The following is a 21,113-nucleotide window of genomic DNA, read 5'->3' as shown; positions in this document are numbered from 1 at the left end:
TTAGGAGCGGAAAATGTATATATAAGAGGCAAAGTAGTAATGTGCTCAATAGGAGGAGGAGGATACATTACTTCTTGCAAAAAGTAACTTTAATCTACTGAAATTAATGGTGCACCGAAATTAAAATTCTGGTGCCGAAACCGGAAATTCAAAATGCATTTGGTTGAAAACCGAAACGCGCAGTTTTTAAAAATGAATATATATTTTTTGTAAAAAAAAATACACTTTGATGAAAAAAACAAAAAAAAACAATATATGCCCCAATTTTTTTGTAAAATATGAAAGAGGATATTACGGCGAGTAAATAGATACCCAACATGTCACGCTTTAAAATTGCGTGAAACTGCGGTACTTAAAAATCTCCATACCACAGGTTAGTAGTGTAAAGTTACAGAGGAGGTCTAGTGTGAGAATTATTGCTCTTGCTCTGACGTTCGTGGCAATACCTCACGTGTGTGGTTTGAACACCATATGCATATGTGGGCATGACCTACGTATGTGTTCACCACTACGTGTAAGCACGGGGGCACTGTAAACTTTTTTTTTAAATGTATTTAATGTTTTTTGTTTTTGCACTGTCCCTTTATAAAAATTTTTAACCACTTTTATTTTTATCACAAGAATTGCATGCATCCCTTGTGATAGAACTAATTAGTGACAGGTCCTCTTTATAGAGAGATATGGGGTCAATAAGACCCCACATCTCTCCTCTGTAATGTAAAGCACTGGATCAAAAAAAGCATTGATCTAGTGCTTTAAAAAAAAAAAAAACACAGAACCGGAAGTGACATCACTCCAGTCCTCCAAAGGCATAGAGATGAGTGGAGGCCATCTTTCCTTCACTCATCTCTATTCCTAGCGCCAGGATCGTCCAGTGGCTTCTCAGGTAAGGCTGAGAACTACCAAGCGGCGGGCGGTGGTGACAGCAGCGAGGGGCGGGGGTTTTTCGGCACCTGTATCGGTGATTTTTTTCGGTGCATCACTAACTGAAATATCTTAAAACTGGTGCTTTGCCATTATGAAGAATCAACTTTTTAGCCTTACTTTACTAAACATGCTGGAGATTGCAGTGCCCGACCATTGGCCAAATATAGGGGCAGATGATTTTTCGTATTTCTTGTTATTGTCTGTTGAATGTCAAACATTACAAAAAGTCAAAATGTACAGGTAGCAAGTACCCACATGCACTATGGATGCATAACTGCTTCAATTGACTGTTTTTATAGGTAGAGCAATAACTCTGTCACAGGAAGGTTTACTTTCCAGTAAATAAACAGAACTGTATTGTACTTGCTACTTGCATGCTTCTGCTGGAAACTGGTAATACTAATCTGATTGGGAGATCAAGCAAAGTTTTACATTAGTCCTTACCTTGAGCAACTTTCAGAAGGATCTTCATGGCTTTAGTAACACATACTCCCCCTTCCTGGTTATGCAACCCCTCTTTTGAGCCATTGGATGTAGCTGTAGAATAAGATAAAAAAAATATGTAAAACCAATATATAAATACATTTTAACAGCATACAAACAATTCCATTGGTGACTTATGACAGTATTTGAGTCCAGTTCTATAAACACTGTAAATTGTAATCTGAGGGCTTTGAAGACTGATGCTGATTTAGAACATTTTCCCATGTTTAAGCCATTTATTTCATTGTATAAATAAGTTCAGGAAATTACAGGAATGGTATAGTGTATCAGTTAATTGTTACCATTAACAATAGTAACCTTCTTCTTGTCAAATCAAGTCTCACAATATTTCATTAACACTGTGCAGCAGGTTCATGAATCAGCACAAGCATTCATTGTTCTTGTAAGGACTTTCAGAAATCAAAGATGGTGGCTAACTTGTACATTTTTAAAGTCTGTAATTTGCCAGTAATTGTTGGGCCAGAGTAAGGTTCCCATGATGTAATCTGGTCCATAAATAGTCAATAACTAGGTCTATGACCACAGGGAGAGGTTTCTAACTTACCCTACAACACAATTATTTTTTGCTGTCTTTGTTCTTATTTGGAAAAGCTTCAGCTCACCTTCTGTCCTGGACATAGGAAGTGGAAGGAAATCTTTTCAGTGGGAATCACGGGCACCAATAAAGACTGTACATGGTGTCTAACCCTTTCCTCTCTATCCATATTCAAAACAAAATGTTGATGTTATAATGTCATTGTAATTTCTGGATACATCATTTAGGAAGCCCCAAACAGAACAAGGCAAGGTCTCCTGCTGTGCACATATACTTAAATAGAAATGTAGTTTTCCTCCAAGTAAGAGAGTCAGAATTGCACTGAGTTATATATCTCTTAGCACAGATCACTGCATTGTCTATTTAAGGACTGTTCATGAATAGAGCTTTGACTTGTATTTTGTCAATCACAATACCCTGGTACTAAAGCAAAAAGCTTAATCTGCATCCACTAATTGTCCTAGATACTTGTGTTACTCCATTGTATGAGTTCAGCACCATTGTACCACCCATCCATCTATTGTAAGCAGCTTGCTGTATCTCACAATACCCATAAATCTCTATTTCACTTCCCTAAATGAATTCTGCATTGTCTTCATTATAAGGGGAATTATAGCACATTATCACATATTTTGAATTTCGGCAGTAATCATTGATTTCACCTTCACATTTATGTACACTAGTTCTTTATTTTAATTATTGCATACAAATAGAGATCTGCAGATAAGCCACTCGATGAAACACCATATTCAGTGAAATCATTCTGCTTCCCTGCTCCCTGTTGAGAAACATTATCAGCAGCATAAGTGCATGGTTTTCACTTCGGTTGGCAAAACCATGGGCTCAAAATGTCAGAGGGAGTAGTAAAACACAACCACTGTGATTTTTAAATGTTTTCCCACTCACAAAGAAATTATCAATCTAAAAATCGAATGGTAGGTGTATTGTAACACTGAGAGACAGAACAGCAACAAAAAAAATCAAAAGAAATGCATGTCTAACAAATTATGCACGGATTTGCATGTTCATGAGGGAAATAAGTATTTGATCCCCTATCATTCAGCAGGATTTCTGGCTACCAGGTGTCTTTCATACAGGTAACAAGCTGAGATTAGAAGCAGTCTCTTACATTGCCCCGTCCATCATCCCTTTGTTGTGGTGCAGTTGTCCTGTCCCCTTAGCAGAAAAACACCCCCAAAGCAGAATGTTTCCACCACGTTTGACAGTTGGGATGGTGTTCTTGGGGTCATAGGCAGCATTGCTCCTCCTCCAAACAGTGAGTTGAGTTAATGCCAAAGAGCTCGATTTTGGTCTCATCTGACCACAACACTTTCAACCAGTCCTCCTCTGCATCATTCAGATGTTCAGTGGCAAACGTCAGACAGGCCTGGACATGTGCCTTCTTGAGCAAAGGGATCTTGCGGGCACTTCAGGATTTCAGTCCTTGTCGGCGTAGTGTGTTACCAATTGTTTTCTTGGTGACTGTGGTCCCAGCTACCTGGAGATCATTGACAAGATCCTGACGTGTAGTTCTGGGATGATTCCTCACTGTTCTCATGATCATTGACACTCCACGAGGTGAGATCTTGCATGGTGCAGCAGACCTAGAGAGACTGACAGTTGTTTTGTGTTTCTTCCATTTGCGAATGATTGCACCAACTGTTGCCACCTTTTCACCAAGCTGCTTGGCGGTAGTTTTGTAACCCAGTCCAGCCTTGTGTAGGTCTACAATTTTGTCCTTGACATCCTTGGACAGCTCTTTGGTCTTTGCCATGGTGGAGAGTTTTGAATCTGATTGTTTGATTCCTCCTGTGGACAGGTGTCTTTTATACAGGTAACAAAATAAAATTAGCAGCACTCCCTTTAAGAGACTGCTTCTAATATCAGCTTGTTACCTGTATGAAAGACACCTGGTAGCCAGAAATCCTGCTAAATGATAGGGGATCAAATACTTATTTCCCTCATAAACATGCAAATCATTGCATAATTTGTTAGACATGCATTTCTTTTGAATTTTTTGTTGTTATTCTGTCTCTCAGTGTTACAATACATCTACCATTCGATTGTTAGACTGATCATTTCTTTGTGAGTGGGCAAACATTCAAAATCAACAGGGGATCAAATACTTATTTCCTTCACTGTATGGTATCTTATAAGCAAATATGGCTGCTCTCATGTACATATGTCATCTACAAAGTATACATAAATACAAGATATTTAAAATAGCATACACTAGAAAGATTATTGACTTTATGTTGATCTTTTACTTATACATATAAGACAAACAACAAAGAAACCAACTATACCCATAGGATTCTTCAGCTTTCTATAAACAGCACACTAGTATTTTATGTCATCAAGCCTATTTTTATTCCAACCCCTTCTTTAAGCAAGAAAAAAAAAACAATAGTAATCTAATCTATGAGTACATCTGACAGCATGACACTAGAACACAAGGCTCACAAAATAATGGAGACATAGTTTTTTTCTTTTTTTTTTTTTAGTGGAAACAAAAATCAATAGCAAGCAGCAGCCCTAGACATAAATCAAATGTGTCTGTGATAAAAGTGTTTTTTACGACCTATTTGCCGATGTACAGGCAAGTAAGATAGAGGAGAAATAAGTGTAGAGAAAGTAGAAGCTGAACTCTAGCTTGGCTCAATCAGTTTTCTTTTTGTTTTTGGTTTTTTTTTTTTTTTACTTTGTTATAACGAAACTGCAGAAATCCTATACTTAGACAAACGCAAATGCATTCACTACTGAACAAATTCTTGAATCCGCTTTTAAGGTGACAATAATGTATAATTTTTAATACTGCTGGACTTTGGATGGCTATACAAGGTCCAATTCAACAGTGATGACTGGCAGAGGTTCAGGCCATGTGGAGCTTCCCTAGAGGGTGATAAAGAGTGTTTCTGACTGTCAGAAGCACACGTTATCACTCAGAGAGCTTTTACAACAGATGTCTCACTGCCCTTATGTGTCAGCGAGACATCTTCCTATCTGAGCCCAGCAAAGAGCAACTGTACAGTGTAGTAACCCATAGCCAATCAGTGCTAAAAAAATGATTTGTTTGATGAATGTTACTGGACTTTGCACATCACCAATGACATCCTGCACTGTGTTACTGGATACATACAATATGCATGCATGGCTAAAGAATATGCACTGTGGAAGGGATAATCTTGGACAACAGGCCAAACAAAATGGAACATAGAGTAGGATGATAATAGAAGCGTCAAGATCTAATTCAGTCTAGAATCTTCACATAATAGAATGCCAACATAAATCTGTCTCAAAGCTACAATACTTTATTGGGAGACATGTTTTGCTAAGGAGCTAGAAAACCATAGTTCACATAAAATTATTTCATTACTCTAATTATTATTAAGATTATATTACATTGCATTATACAAAGTTAGTTTATCTTGTAACACCGTTTGATGATGGCAGTTTGTCACATAATTCTTGCATGTCACACTCTTTCTGCATAAGCTCCTTGAGGTTCCTAAATTAGCTGTGGGCTCTGCAAGGCTCATCTTCAAAATGAAGCGTTATCTGGTAGCAAAGCGAAAGGCCAAAACCACATTACATCCTTAATTAAAACTGACTACTTGTAACAACCTCTATAGGGAAACACAGAACACCAGCAATTTGGATGAATTCCGTTGCATCCTATTCAAAGCACAATAAAGGCTTTTTATTAAGCAAACACATGAAATGACTAGAAGGCCTTTCTGATATTGAAGGGGTATTCTCTGTGGCCATTTTGTATTCTAAGCAGATGACAATGACATTTAAAGCAAGCCCTCTAAAAGCAATAGCAAAAATCACCATAGAAACGACTAGGGAAAGCAGTTGGCAGGCAACCATCTTTAAAATACAGACAATTCCACTTTACGTTATTATCCCTATGAAATAGAATAACTGAATGTTTAGATTTGACTCAGCGGTCAAAGGTTGCTTTTGTGCCATTTTTATCATCAAAATCTCTATCTACATGCACAAGACAAATGTGAAAAGTCTGATATGGCCTACATGAAGACAGGCTAGGGAAACCTTATTCAACCAGGGTTCCCAGGCACTCTTGGGTGCCTTGAGGTTTCTTCAGGGGTGCCTTGGCAAAATGTATAAAAATTTCACAAAAACTGCATACAAGTCAGAAGTGGATCAAGTCTGCCTCTTATTTACACAAAGCTACAGGTTTTTATTGTGCACCATTATGACATTCTAGCCACCAGCATCCCAACAACCAATGGCAACATCAGTCAATAAAGAAGATGTTGGTCGTCTGCAAAGAATCCTTGTTTGCCCCTCTCCATCAGTGTTGGGGTCACATTAGCTGAGTGATGGAGAAAAACTGAGGGAGAAGAGAAACTTTGAATACTAGTCAGTACCATTGTACAAAAGTGTATTTGATTTGGAAGAATAAATCACCTCTAATGTTAGGTGTCCTACATGTGTGGGTGTTGACACCTTATGTAAAACTATTAGAATAGTTTCTTTACATTTTAGAATGGAGTTCCTCAAGACTGTCCATAATTTTAGAGGTGCCTTGAGATTGTCCATAACTTTAAAGGGTGATAAGGATGAGAAACACTGGGCTAGGGGTAGGATTTAAACATGCCTGGTAGAGGCTGGCCAGTGTTAAAGGATAAGTTCACCTTTGGGAACATATTTTAGGGTGGAACATGTAACATGTTCCCATAGCAGCAGCCGCCATCCGCAGCCCCCCCCCCCCCCAACAGATAGTACGGGGAGAAGTTCCCCGGTATTATCTGTCAGATTTGAAAACACGGCAATGCGGGGCTCCACCCACACGGCAACGTCATTCGCTCAGACTTCTGTGAATGAATGAACTGCAAGTCCCGACAGCCTTAGCGGCTGTCAGCATGTAGTTTTCAATTAATTACCATGGTGCTGTGGAGCGCTGTGGTAGTTCATTGATTCTTCCTGTCAGTATATTTGCTTGCTCGTACATCCCATACGCCAAGCAGATATTCTGACAGATGCAGGAGACCTGGCATCAGCGATCTACTGATTGCTGGTGAAATGCTTTCCAGGCTCCTGTAGACAAAAATAATAAATGCACATTTTTTACCTGCAAAAAATGTGCATTTATTATTTTTGTTTAAAAGGTGAACTTATCCTTTAAGATGTTCTCTTCTTTGAACCCACTTTGGCTCCTGAAGCTTTGTCACACCAAGGTTGTGACCAACTGACCTGTGCTATAGTAAAGCTTCTCTATGGATATTTTCACACCTGTCAGGGGGGATTGAACAGAACAGAAATATTTGAAGTGGAAGGGGAAACTCCCTATGTGTTCATCTCAAAATGTCAAAACAGATTTAAAGCCCAAATCCTCCTTTTTTATAAGATAAATTGCCTTTCTTGTGTTAGTATAAAGAATAATCAGCTTTTGCTGCAATACTCACCTCATATCCAATGCTGTCCTCAGCAGACCCATTCACCTACCTGCTCTGTGATCCGGCACCAGTTACCATCCAACCCACTTCTCTGAGCCCAGGCTGGCATGGATACATATCCTCGGGGCAAGTTAAAGCTGGAGTTTGTTTAATAGATTTTTTTTTTTTAATTTCTCATCTTGCCAGATTAATTTGGTATTTGTAGTGGAAGTGGGCTAAAGCTTGTAAATCGGCCCCACAATGCACTGCATATGAATGAGTGGCTATATTTAAAGTAATTTGGAATGTGAAAAAATGATGGGGGTAGGAGTATGTAGGAGTAAACAATGATATAACAACATTATATTAAGCCGTTAAAACCTTAAAAAAATTAGTTTAAAATGATCATCTGCTGCACAGTTAATAGATGTTTTGTATTCCGATGTTTGTTAAAAGCTTAACCATTTATCACAAAGAGTATTTAAAGTACAAATGAACCAGTCATTTGTGCTGCAGCAGCTTCCCTCATACACACTGTGAGGATACACATCACAGTGAAATGGCTCTTGAAAGCAGCCATATTAATAATCCAATAACAGATATTTTGCGGCTCTTTTTTTTTTTTTTTCTACTCTTCACTCAAAAATAATAAGCTTTAATAATGGTACGTTTTAAAAGAGAGCTTTGCCCGATTTATACTCCAGTTACAATGGATGGCTTTTTGGCTCCATAATAAAATCACAACATTCATTTCCTGCCATTTAAAAGGGAATTAATATTGCAAATGCTTTGTTTTTACAAATGTTATAGCCAAAAAAACCTTAAGAGTACAGGCAAAATGCTGAAAATGGAATGTGCAATTTATATGGCCTTGGGCTGAAAGCTGTTCCTACTTTAAGAGCATTTGCTCCAATTATTTTATCATTTGCTTCAGGCCTTTGTTGTCCTTGGAAAAAAAAAGTGCCCCTGAATTTTTAATTTATAAAGCATAGTGTGAATAGTAACACAAGTAATATCAGATGCCACATCTTAATCCCAGTACTTTGTAATAAAAAGGTAACGTTGCCTAATGTTCTCATTTGGATAACCTTTTAAAAACCACTTGGTGACATTAATACTGAATAAATGGAGAGACTATTTGCATGTACAGCTCAGAATTACTGATTCAGAGTTCACAGTACAGCACCACTGCCCAGTAGTTTTTTTTTGGTCTAGGTATAGTTGTAGTGCACCAGTCCTACTCAATCTCTTTTATCAGTGATCTGAGAAGTCTTGATACAAGAGATGAGTTCCAGAACAAACCCACTTCATGCTCCTCATTATGTCTTACATACTGAATTGATATAGGAAGTATCTTGTTGCCATCAATCAGTTTCATACATGCCTTAAAAAACTATGTCTGATTGGTGGTACAAGGGGAAGAATAAAAAAAACACATGCTTCAACAAGCACACCCCCACTGACCATGTGAAGTGTTCTTTGGAGTCTGGCTGTAAGAGATTACAACCAGCTCTAACTAGGGTAAATGAATAAACATTCTGTTGTAGTGTTTGTTGGATAAAGAAAACTAGCCACTGATTCGGTTTACATGCTGCCTGGATTTGCTCGTTAAAGAGTATGTAAACCCAACATTTCATATTCCTGATGCACTATATTGCCAAAAGTATTGGGACACTCTTCCGAATCACTGCATTCAGGTGTTCCAATCATGGCTTCCATGGCCAAAGGTGTATACAATCAAGCACCTAGGCATGCAGACTGCTTCTACAAACATTTGTGAAAGAATGAGTCTCTCTCAGGAGTTCAGTGAATTCAAGCGTGGTACCGGGATAGGTTGCCACCTGTGCAATGTCTATCCGTGAAATTTCCTTGCTACAAAATTTTCCGCAGTCAACTGTTAGTGGTAGTAAAACAAAGTGGAAGCAACTGGGAACAACAGCAACTCAGCCATAAAGTGGTAGGCCACATAAAATGACAGAGTGGGGTCAGCACATACTGAAGCACACAGAGCGCAGACGTAGCCAACTGTCTGCAGAGTCAACAGATAAAGACATCCAAATTTCATGTGTCCTTCATATTAGCACAACAGTGCATAGAGAGCTTCATGGAATGAGTTTCCATGGCCAAGCAGCTGCATCCAAGCCTTACATCACCAAGTGCAATGCAAAGCGTCAGATGCAGTGGTGTAAAGCACGCCAAAACTCTAGAGCAGTGGAGACGTGTTCTCTGGAGTGACAAATCACGCTTCTCCGTTTAGCAAATCCTATGGACGTGTCTGGGTTTGGCGATTGCCAGGAGAACTGTACTTGCCTGACTGCATTGTGCCAAGTGTAAAGCTTGGTGGAGGGGGGATCATGGTGTGGGGCTGTTTTTCAATTGGGCTTGGCCCTTGAGTTCCAGTGAAGGGAACTGTGAAGCTGTCAGCATACCAAGACATTTTGAGCAATTTCATGCTCCCAACTTTGTGTGACCAGTTTGGCGATGGTCCCTTCCTGTTTCAACATGACTGCGCACCAGTGCACAAAGCAAGGTCCATAAAGACATGGTTGTGCGAGTTTGGGAGTCCTGAGCTCAACCTGAGAGAACACCTTTGGGATGAACTAGAGCAGAGACTGTGAGCCTTCTCGTCCGAAATCAGTGTCTGACCTCACAAATGCACTTCTGGAAGAATGGTTAAACATTCCCATAGACACTCTCCTAAACCGTGTGGACAGCCTTCCCAGAAGAGTTGAAGCTGTTATAGCTGCAAAGGGTAGGCCAGCTCAATACTGAACCCTACGGACTAAGACTGAGATGCATTTAAAGTTCATGTGCATGTAAAGGCAGGGGTCTCAATTTTTTTTGCAATATAGTGTATGTACAGTACCTGATGTACCATGTACTTGTATGAAAAAATATCCTATTCACTTTGTACTGCTACCTTTGTGTGAAATCCCTGGTGTTCCTGCCAATCCCTTCTGCTTTCCTATTCAAAACTGACCACACTAAGCAGGAGAGCACACCCTGGTCAGTTCTCTAGCTGTGCTGGGAACTCTGTCTGCTCTCCTCCAATAATCAAAGTTGTTCTGACATGCACAACCCCCCCCCCCCCCCCCCCCAGCATAGCTATTCACTGTAAAGATCAGTATACCAGTATTAGCGGTTTCTCCTCCCACAGCTCTTAGGCAGCTGAGAACACATAAAAAAGGGCAAAAAAATGTATATAATGTTTTTTTCTATGTCCGTAAACAAATGTTTTACCTTTAATTTCTATTTTAATCTGAACGAGTTGTTTTACAAGGTGAGGGTTCACATATACTTTAATCACTTTAATTGGAGGGTATAACCCCTATCACCTTATTTTTTGCCATCTGTGTCCCATTGAGGATATTTCTCTTCACTTCCTTTCCCTTAGCCAAAACTGTGAGAGGAAATCCCTGCAAATTAAGGGAATTTCCTGGGAACACCCGGGTCACCAGAACTAATCCCCATTGGAAAATTTCCTCTCTATTACTCTTCTGGGGACAACCCAAAATTTGGGGTTTTCTTTAAATAGATAGATCGATAGGTAGAGAGGGTGAAACTCCCTAATGGCTGCACAGACCGCAATAACATTCTAATAGGTGCTCTAATACCTTTTTGCTTTGCCTGCATAAAGAAAAAAAGTTCTGCTTTTAATTATACTTATAAATCTTATATTAAAGAATACAAACACCTACATGAAGCTAAACAGCCCTATTCCTCTGCTAATATTGGAAGGCTTTATTCACAGATCTGTATGCTTCCATGCTACCATGTGATACTTTTAGGCACAATAAATACATTGATTGAAACAATAGTATTCAACAGTTAAACCGTGAAGTAGATACAAAATATAGTTGTCTGCATGTTTGCAACTTTAATATTTATTTACTTATATCATGATTAAAATGGTAAGTATTTATTATACGACATGGTTTGCCTGCCCACTTATTTGTATGTCTGCCCATACAGTTTGAAATGCTAAGTCAAAAGGAAAAGCTACTGAATCATCAGCTAAAACAGAATCAGCAGGCACAATCTGTTTCTGGCTATGACTTTTTATAAGGTCCCCATGGAAGGGAAGTAATATTACATTTTAATATGTCTTCATTTGATCGTTATTATGCTGCCTCCCAGGAGACTAAGCTGCTGCATAGATCTTGGCTGATTTTGGCCTATCAAGACAGTAACATTGAGCTAATCAGATAGAAGTGAGCTGGCTGGCTTTCTGCACCGACACATACTTCCACTGTAGGCTGTAAGAAAAAGCAAATGATATATAAAAGCCATCCTTTGCTCTTGTGCTTGGTCCATGCATTGTAGATAACTTCAGATGGAGAATCTGTTTTCTAATTACAGTCTTCCTATAACATAGTCTTCTCTTACATTCTGTTCACGCTTTACGGTAATTTAATCATAGTGGGAGATGAATTACCTGGGAGTTTTAAAGCCTAGTTAAACGAATATTCATTCCTCCAGTCATATCCGTTTGGGCTTTGCAAGAGAGGAAAGCAAGTGTAATAAACATCTCTAGACTCTGTAAAAAAAAAAAAAAGTCTACTGTGCTCAGTAAAATTGAAAAAAAAAATACTAAAAGCCTTTGGAATCAAGCATTAATAAGAAGCAATCCTTATTGCAAGCTGTACTTGATCTAATGTCCGCTTCACGGGATTATGAAGCTCACAGCTCTTTTATCAAAGAAAATCCTTTGGTGGCAAGTCCATGCAAGCATGTTCTGGCTGTTCTCATTTGTCTGTCTGACTTTACAATACACATCACTGAATTTTGGGTTTGCTTTTTTCAGTTTTTTTTTCTTTTAATTAGTGACCAATACAGCTCATCCAGCACAGCCTGCTGTACTTGTAATTTTTTTCTTCTACGCATATCACCAGGAAACTTTCACTCCCTACTTGGTAGGAAAAGAGGCATAAAAACTTAAAAGGGTCTATTCAGTCAATGCTCATGTTAGGTTTTGTTAAATGCAGGAGCATTAAAACCACCTGATAGTTTTATATCTCTTGAGGCATCTGTGCTGGGATCTCACTTCGTTGTCTGCGCTTTTGTTGCCAGGTTTGAGCACATTCTGCAGCCATTGTTAAGAGGTCCCACTTTACCTCTTGAGCTTATTATATACTATACAGAATCAACTCAGAACATCAGTATTGTAAAATGGGAGTCATGAATTTTGGAAACTTTTGATTATTATTATTCCTAAAAGTTGGTCCATACACTGAACCTATAACTGAAAACCAATTCTGGACAGACAGATGCAATGAAGAGGAACTCCAAAAGAATAGAACTCCATTCAGTTAGGTTTTGCCTATTTGCAAAAAACATTTCCAGCCATTGGCCACTTAAAGCACATCAAAGTCAACATTTTTTTTCTTTTTTCATTTTGGATAGCGTATTGGTGGGTTAAAATGGCTGTTTCTCATTAGGTAGATTTCTTTTACATCATGTCCCATAGACACAACAGAAAATGAGAGAATAGCTTTCCAATATGAAGGAAACCCCTTGTAGACAGTTGTCACAAAACTTAGTCTCCAGATTGGATTGCCCTTCTATTCCTGTTCTAGTGGCAACTCAGAATTTTATTTACGCTAATTTTCAGTACCGGAGACAGTGGTGATCAGGACAAATAGAGAGTTAATCTTCCCAATGGGGACACAGCAAAAACAAAAATAAATATGACAGCAGTTCCAACCCCCACCACTCTATCCAAAGCTTAAAGCCCAACTCCAGACATAACTATTCTTTAAAAATTTCAGTATGGTTAGAAATAGCCAAAATTTCTATTTATTCTTTATTGCTGCCATTTAGGAAATTTTTCCCTCACCTTCTGCCGTGGTTGTCAAACATCTAAACAAGCAGATAAGATACATATATGAGGGGCTTTTACCAAATGATCTGCCTTTCTGTCCCATCAATTTAAACAGGCCATCACACAGTACAGTTAAATGAATAACACCACATTCTCTACTAGAGCTAAGGAATATATTAGTATCATCTCTCTACTTTCAGCCTACTGAGCGGATAGTAATGCAGGCCATAGACGATGCAAATTACTTTTCTGCAACCACGGGTTGTAGGAAAGAATTTCACTCGACTTCCCCATCAACACTGACAGCGTTGAAGAGGAATTCCTCCCACTGAGCCAATGCCCCCCCTCCCCACACACATACACACACCACAAGACAGAGATTACTGCTAGCAGCTATAACAGCTGCTAGTGATAATCGCATGTACAATCTGGCAGGCTGGCTGTACCCAAGTTAATCGATCAATCCACTTGTGTACATTCAGCCTGTCCATAAATGGTTCGAATCTTGGCCAGTTCCTGCTGAACTGGCCGAGCTTTGAACCGTCTATGGCCGGCTTAAAGGAACAGCAGAAGACTGATGAGTTAATCTCTCTGCTCACATGGATATCCTTTCCTTTTATCTTGTTCCTTATCAGCATACTTGCATATAGCACACAGAAGACCTGACCCCCTCACTTGTACACTGGATGCTGCTGTACAGGGGCTTGCACAAAGCTGATACCAGCAAACATCCAGGTACATACACTGCTTGCATTAAAATACAATGCATATAGTAATTAGTGACTAAATGGCTTTGTTCATTTACATATTTTATATCTGCGTAATGCTGAGGCTTAAGACACAATTACATTACCACTGTTCCTGACACACTTTCCTCTTTGGACTGGCCAAGTACCTTCCTTAACCTCACCTTTAAAACCTGAAGAAAATGGGCAGAGAAGGAAGGCACTCAACTGACCTCACACACTGCCTTCTCTCTCCTTTCAGTAATCACTGGAGACACGACTACTGTGTGCTCAATTTAAAATTTCAATAGACAGGCAAAGGATGATGAAAATATAAAGTAGAACAATAGGCAAACCTTTTATTTTTCCATTTTGGATAGAGTAAGGGAGGATTATAATCCCTGTCAGATTTTACATCACCATTTGTGTCCCACTTCACTTCCTGTTCCATGTCCAAACAGGAAGAGGAAATCCCTGCAAATTAAGGAAAATTCCTGGGAACCAGGACTAGTGTCCCCAATGGAAGATTTCCCCATTACTTTAATAGTCTATTACTTTAAAAGTAAAAAAAAAAAAAAAGTCTCTTAACCTTCTTGCCTGTCTGATTATGTCAATATTTTTGACGTCAAAGCGGTACATTGTTTTGCATGGAAATTTCAGTTTCTGATGACGAATTTCCCCACGAATCACTATCACTCAATTCTGCAAGTGATTCTAATTCACTGTCGCTGTTCTCTAGTTGGACTAAAACCGCTTTTGACCAAAAGGGATGATTTTTGGATGCCATGGACGTTCTCAAGTTTCCAGGCAGAAAGAATGGTACAAGTGCAGGCAGGGCACAGGACAAAGCACTAGGGACAAAACTGAGGTGAAATGGTTTGATACATTAATGTAATCCTAACAGATTACAATGTATTGTGTGTATGTCATGTTTTTACTTTTTGAATCTTCCGCCGGTTCCGCCCCCCTGTGTTGCGGCACTCACAGGGAAGGGAACCCGAAAGACAGATGCCGGCGACGGACGGAGGACACAGTGGGAGGACATTAGGGGATCGCAAGGACAAGGTCATTTACACTACAGTGTAATCCTGAGTGTGGCTCGGGGTTACTGCTTTTGGTACTGAAAATTAACCCTGAGCCACACTCGGGATTACCTCCAGGGAGTTTAAGTAAATAAATGTAATTTCTTGTGCTTGCGCTGCATTTCATGTTGTGCAGGCATGAGATATACCTGGTTGATCCTGCCTGAGCTACTCCTCCTACCACTAAACTGACCACGATAGCATGGCAGCTGATCCAAGCTACCATGGTCAGTTTATATCTTGTTTCATCATGCTAAAGATACAGGCACACTGTGCAAGAACATAGCACGCCTATATCTTCCATGGTCAGTGTGCAGCCCCACCAATCCTGGCACTCAGATGGGGAAAGGGGGGGAAGATGTTTACTACCGAGTCTGATTGTGTTCCATTTCCATTGAGACACAGAAGCTCGGCAGCAACATCACTTCCGGTTCTGACGTAATGCCCCGACACTGGCCACATGCCCGCGTGATCGCTATGGAGCGGACAGCGATCACATGACCTGCAGTTCCAAGCTAGACATCACAGCAGAGGTAAGTGTTTTTAACCAAATATACACACCGTGCAGTTTACCTTCATGTAAGCAGTGGGCACACAAATGTGTTTTTATCAAGGGTAACAACCGCTTTACTGAGGGCACAGACAGCAATAAAAACTGACAAGCATTTAATCCCTCTATCCAAAACTTAAAAAAAGATTTGCTTTTAATTACCCTAATTTAATTGTAACATCTGAGGATGGAGTTTAGGGAACTAACATTGCTGCTGGTTTATATTGTAACGGTGCAGGCTTCAGATCTGCCATTCTGATTCTGTTTCCATTACCTACCGAGTCATTATTCTGGGACATAATGGACATTTATCCTAAGTAAGGGCTCATTCACACTTGACTGTTTTACCAACGCTTGCCAAACACCCCTATAGCGTTTGGCAAGCGTTGGTCCGGCATTTGCGGAGTGTTTTTTAACGCTCGACAAACGCTCCGCAAACACCGCATGCGCGATTTAGTGGCGGCTGCCGAGCGTTAAAAATGCCCCACAAACGCCTATAATGAAGTTTGAATGGTGTTACCGCTCCACAAACGCCCCGCAACCGTGTCGCATCCGCTGGGCGTTTGCAGAGCGGCACCATAGACTAGAATAGGAGGCTTCAACGCCTCCTGACTCGACCAGAGGCGTCCATTTTGCCGCAACACTAACGCTCCCGTTAGAACAGCGCCATGTGCTGCAATGTGCAGAATTGTCAGAGGTGTTTGGGAAGCGGTAAAAACGCTTCCAAACGCCTCTCTGCCGCCTGCACACAACGCTAGTGTGAACGTAGCCTTAAGACTCCACTAGCTGTATGCTTGTTTCATGGGAATGGCAGTGAAGTCAGGAACAGGATGACGCTTCGAAGACTGCACCAACTTAATGACAGCAATGGCAATGTCTACATTTCTGTTCTCAAAGCTTTCCTTTAAATGAAGATTATAGGTTACAACATAAAAAGTGTGGCACAAGCTTTGCTTTTTTCCCAATTAATAGCTATACTTAAAGGAGGGATTTTGTTTTACATTTGCTTGGTAAGTTTTAGCTCCTTTTATTCCAGTATGTGATAATTAAATGAGGCTTCTATCAGAGCTGTGAACACATCACTGTTTAAATAGACGAACCGCAATACATACACTTGGTTTCCACATTTTCAGTAAGAAATGATGAAATCCTTACTGGTCCAGTTCTGCATTTTACATTCTAACGCCAGTTCTTACAGTGAACCCAAGCTTCAGATTTAGCAACCTGTGTGGTGCCCAGTACTACTAATGAGGAAGAAAAGGACATTTATTTTACATCAGTTTCAGATGCAATGAAAAAAAGGCCATACCTTTAGCTAATCAAGTAACTGCCGGTAATAATTCAAAGACCCTGAGCACATTAGGGTCTGTTAACATTTCTGGGGAAAAATCACTCTTTAAACTAAAGCACACAGAATTCTGTTTAATCAGCAAAAAAGTATAATACTACAAACTCATTATTTTTCTGCACTGTAAATCATGCAAGCTAAAGTGTTCCCAAACCCACAAGAGTAAAATCAGTCTGTATATGCAGTAAAGCATGCTTGTTATACTCACTGTGGAATCTAAGGGGTTAATCCTCTGCATTGTGTAAAAATGCTGGTTGATCCTGACTTCTGATTCCCCCCTTCTTCCAGTGCCCCCCTCTTATCTCCTGATAAGACATATTGTGCGGAGACACTCTGCACATGCTCAGTTTAGTGTGTACTGCTAGAGAGGGTTTTTTTTTTTCTTGGGACAGTGAATGTGATCAGCACTGTCCAGACAGAGGTAACTGGTTTTGCATCCTCCTAGAGTAGAAAGAAAACTCCTCCTACAAGCTTTAACCAGTGCTCTGCTAAAAACTGATAGAAGTCACAAGACTGCTATAACTGCTGATGAGAAAAGGTATTTAAAAGTTTATAATTACTAAAATAATTGAATTTCCATGCAGTGTGTACTGTAGGAGACCAAATAGAGTGAATGCAGGGTCCTGTGTTTAGTGACACTTTAAAGCGGAATTAAACTGTATCTGGGCACCACAAACAAAAAGCACTATTTAATTTATTTTTCAAATTCAAAGCAAACTACATTATCCATTCATGTCCAAAATGCTTTATTTTTCTGAGATATCATTTAGAAAAATAACACCTAGCATTCTGACTGTGGCCACCTTGAGTAAAGTCATATTATTCATGTAGCAATTTCTTCCTGGAATTCATCTGCCTTTAGCTCAGACACGCAGAGAGGAGGGTGTGCTTAGCTCAGAAAATCCCTCCTCCTCTCGTGAAGACTCCTGGAATGTATGACATCATCCATCTAGGCATGGAAACTATTAAGCAACTAAAGAAATGTAAAAAAACTGTTTAAAACAAGTAAATATAATAAGTCTCTTGGATTTTAAGCTCCAAGGAGCAGGGCCCTCCTAACCCTCTTATATTGAACTTTATTATTGCTGTATTGTCTCCCGTTATATTGTAACGCGCTGAGCAAACTGTTGGCGCTATATAAATCCTGTATAATAAAAATATATCTTAACCTCCCTAGCGGTCTGATTATGTCAGTATTTCAGTGCTCAAAGCAGTACATTGTATTTAATGGAAATATGTTGTTTTTTTATTGTAGGCCTGTAATTCTTAGGAATAACTCACTGAAATCTGTCTGAAGAAGAGTCTAGTAAACATCCCGGGTGTGATAAAATTTGAAACACGAAATCATAAATTATAATATAATAAATAATCATAAAAAATAATAATCTAAAAATAATACATTTAATTCAATAATGTAATCGAACCAAAAACACTGAAATTTGAAATAGAGCGCCAAGTTCGCACATCACTAAGCTCAGTCGCAAAATCGTTTTCAGTGTCTGATGACGAATTTCCCCACGAATCATTATCACTCAATTCTGCAAGTGGTTCTGATTTACTATCGCTGTTCTCTAGCCGGTCTAAAACTGCTTTTGACCTAAAGGGATGCTTTTTGGACTCCATGGACGTTTCTCACTTTCCAGGCAGAAAGAACAGTAAAAATGCAGGCAGGGCGCAGGACAAAATGTATGTGAAATGGTTTAATACAGTAATGTAATTTTAAAATTTTTGAAATTCCCGCCGGTTTCGCCCCCCATACGTCCCGATGCTCGCAGGGAACAGAACCCAGAAGACGGTTGCGGGCATCGGCCAGAGGAGATGGCCAGGGACGCTGCAGCGGGGACATCGTGGGAGCGCAGGACAAGGTAAGTGCTCGAGGGATCGCTGGAGAAGCGCTGCAGTATAATCCCAAGTGTAGCTCGGGGTTACCGCTTCTGGTACTGAAAGTTACCCCAAGCTAAACTCGGGAATACCGCCAGGGAGGTTAATATACCTACCATTTACTAATGCTAGCTGCATAAGGATCTGAAGTTCTGCTTTAGATAAAATTATTCATGTATACAGATTTTAGGCGGCTCTAATACAATAACATAAACACACAGAACTTGCGTATTTGCGTAAGTTACTTTCCTAAACAGCCTACAAGAATATTCACTTCACTTCAGTGATCATTAGAGATGAGCGAATTATTCAAAAATTTGATTCGGCTGATTCGCCGAATTTGGGGAATAAATTCGATTCGATGCGAATTTATTCGCTGCGAATTTAACTTATTAAAAGGGTTTCTAGGCTTCAGAGAGCCTTTATATTAGTGCAGAACACTGTACCTTTAATTTAAATGCCCTTGGAGTCTGCTGGGGAAGAGAAATAATACTGTCAGTCAGTATGACATGCAGGTGAGTGCCGTCGATCTTAGAATCACCGCACACTTCACTCATTTGGGCAGTCACGGGGCACGACGAAGAAGATGAAGAAGATGAAGAAGAAGAAGATGAAGAAGAAGATGAAGAAGAAGAAGAAGATGAAGAAGAAGAAGAAGATGAAGAAGATGAAGAAGAAGAAGATGAAGAAGAAGAAGAAGATGATGATGATGAAGAAGATGATGAAGAAGAAGATGATGAAGAAGAAGATGATGAAGAAGAAGAAGAAGATGATGAAGAAGAAGAAGAAGATGAAGAAGAAGAAGAAGAAGAAGAGGATGAGGAAGAAGAAGAAGAAGAGGATGAGGATGAGGAAGAAGAAGAAGAAGAAGAAGAAGAGGATGATGATGAAGAAGATGATGAAGAAGAAGATGATGAAGAAGAAGAGGATGATGAAGAAGAAGAAGAAGAAGATGAAGAAGAAGATGAAGAAGAAGAAGAAGAAGAGGATGAGGAAGAAGAAGAAGAAGAAGAGGATGAGGATGAAGAAGAAGAAGAAGATGAGGATGAAGAAGAAGAGGATGAGGATGAAGAAGAAGATGAGGATGAGGAGGAAGAAGAAGAAGAAGAGGATGAGGATGAAGAAGAAGAAGATGAGGATGAGGAAGAAGAAGAAGAAGAAGAAGAAGAAGAAGAAGAGGAAGAGGAAGAGGAAGAAGAAGAATAAGAAGAAGAAGTAGGATGAAAATAAGAAGAATTCCAGTACAGCAAAAAGTGTATCTGCAGAGAGCTCCGCTATTTCTGACAGTTCTCTGACAGTTCCTTCACATTTACAGCGGTTGAAACATTGTATCTATTTGTTTCCGAATAAAAACATCTGTATCCTAAATGGAAACAAATAGATACAATGTTTCAACCGCTGTAAATGTGAAGGAACTGTCAGAGAACTGTCAGAAATAGCGGAGCTCTCTGCAGGGACACTTTTTGCCGGCTGTAGAAGGGATGAAAATCGGCCGATCGGGAAAAATTCGATTCGTGCATCCGAAGTTTGCTAATTTTCGGATTCGGTGCGAATCGAATTTTTCCTAATATTCGAAACGAATTCCACTTCGCCAAGTTCGATTCGCTCATCTCTAGTGATCATGGATATATTCAGGGATGTACCTTCCTAGGCTCAGTAAATATGGTGACATCTTTAAACTAGTGGTGCTCCGAAATGAAAATTCTGGTGCCAAAAGCGAAAATTCAAAATGCACTTGGCCAAAAACCAAAATGCGCAGTTTTTAAAAATAAATGGTTTTTTTTATAAATAAACTGATTAAAAACAAAAAAAAACGCACAATATATGCCCCAATTTTTTGTAAAATATGAAAGAGGATGTTACGGCAAGTAAATAGGTACCCAACATGTCACACTTTAAAATTGCGCATGCTTGTGGAATGGCGTCAAACTGCGGTACTTAAAAATCTCCATGGGTGATGCTTTAAAAATGTCTACAGGTTAGCAGTGTAATGTTACAGAGGTCTAGTGGAGAATTATTGCTCTTGCTCCAACGTTTGTGGCGATACCTCACGTATGTGGTTTGAACACCATTTACATATGTGGGCGTGGCCTACGTATGCGTTCACCACTACGTGCGAGCACGGGGGGCACATTAAACTTTATTTAATGTTGTTTTTTTTTTTTTGCACTGTCCCTTTAAAAAATATTTTAATCACTTTTATTCTTATCACAAGGAATGCATGCATCTCTTGTGAAAGAAATAATTAGTGACAGGTCCTCTTTATGGAGAGATATGGGGTTAATAAGACCCCACATTCTCCTCTGCAATGTAAAGCATTAGATAAAAAAAAGCA

General features: G+C 39.5%; 1 protein-coding gene across 1 annotated transcript in view; it reads right to left on the bottom strand.

Moving 5' to 3' along the window:
• EFNB2 (ephrin B2) overlaps positions 1-21,113 on the bottom strand; it is a 71,461-nt gene that overhangs the window by 8,942 nt on the left and 41,406 nt on the right. Inside the window, exon 3 of the mRNA XM_089693607.1 lies at positions 1,372-1,464. Coding sequence (XP_089549733.1) covers positions 1,372-1,464 — 93 coding nt within the window. The remainder of the gene's footprint in view (positions 1-1,371; positions 1,465-21,113) is intronic.

The sequence above is a fragment of the Staurois parvus genome, unplaced genomic scaffold, assembly GCF_062004578.1.
Source record: "Staurois parvus isolate SC_StPar_1 unplaced genomic scaffold, SC_StPar_1.0 ptg000634l, whole genome shotgun sequence".
NCBI classification, from domain to species: Eukaryota; Metazoa; Chordata; class Amphibia; order Anura; family Ranidae; genus Staurois; species Staurois parvus.
This window is presented reverse-complemented; position numbering and strand designations above follow the sequence as displayed.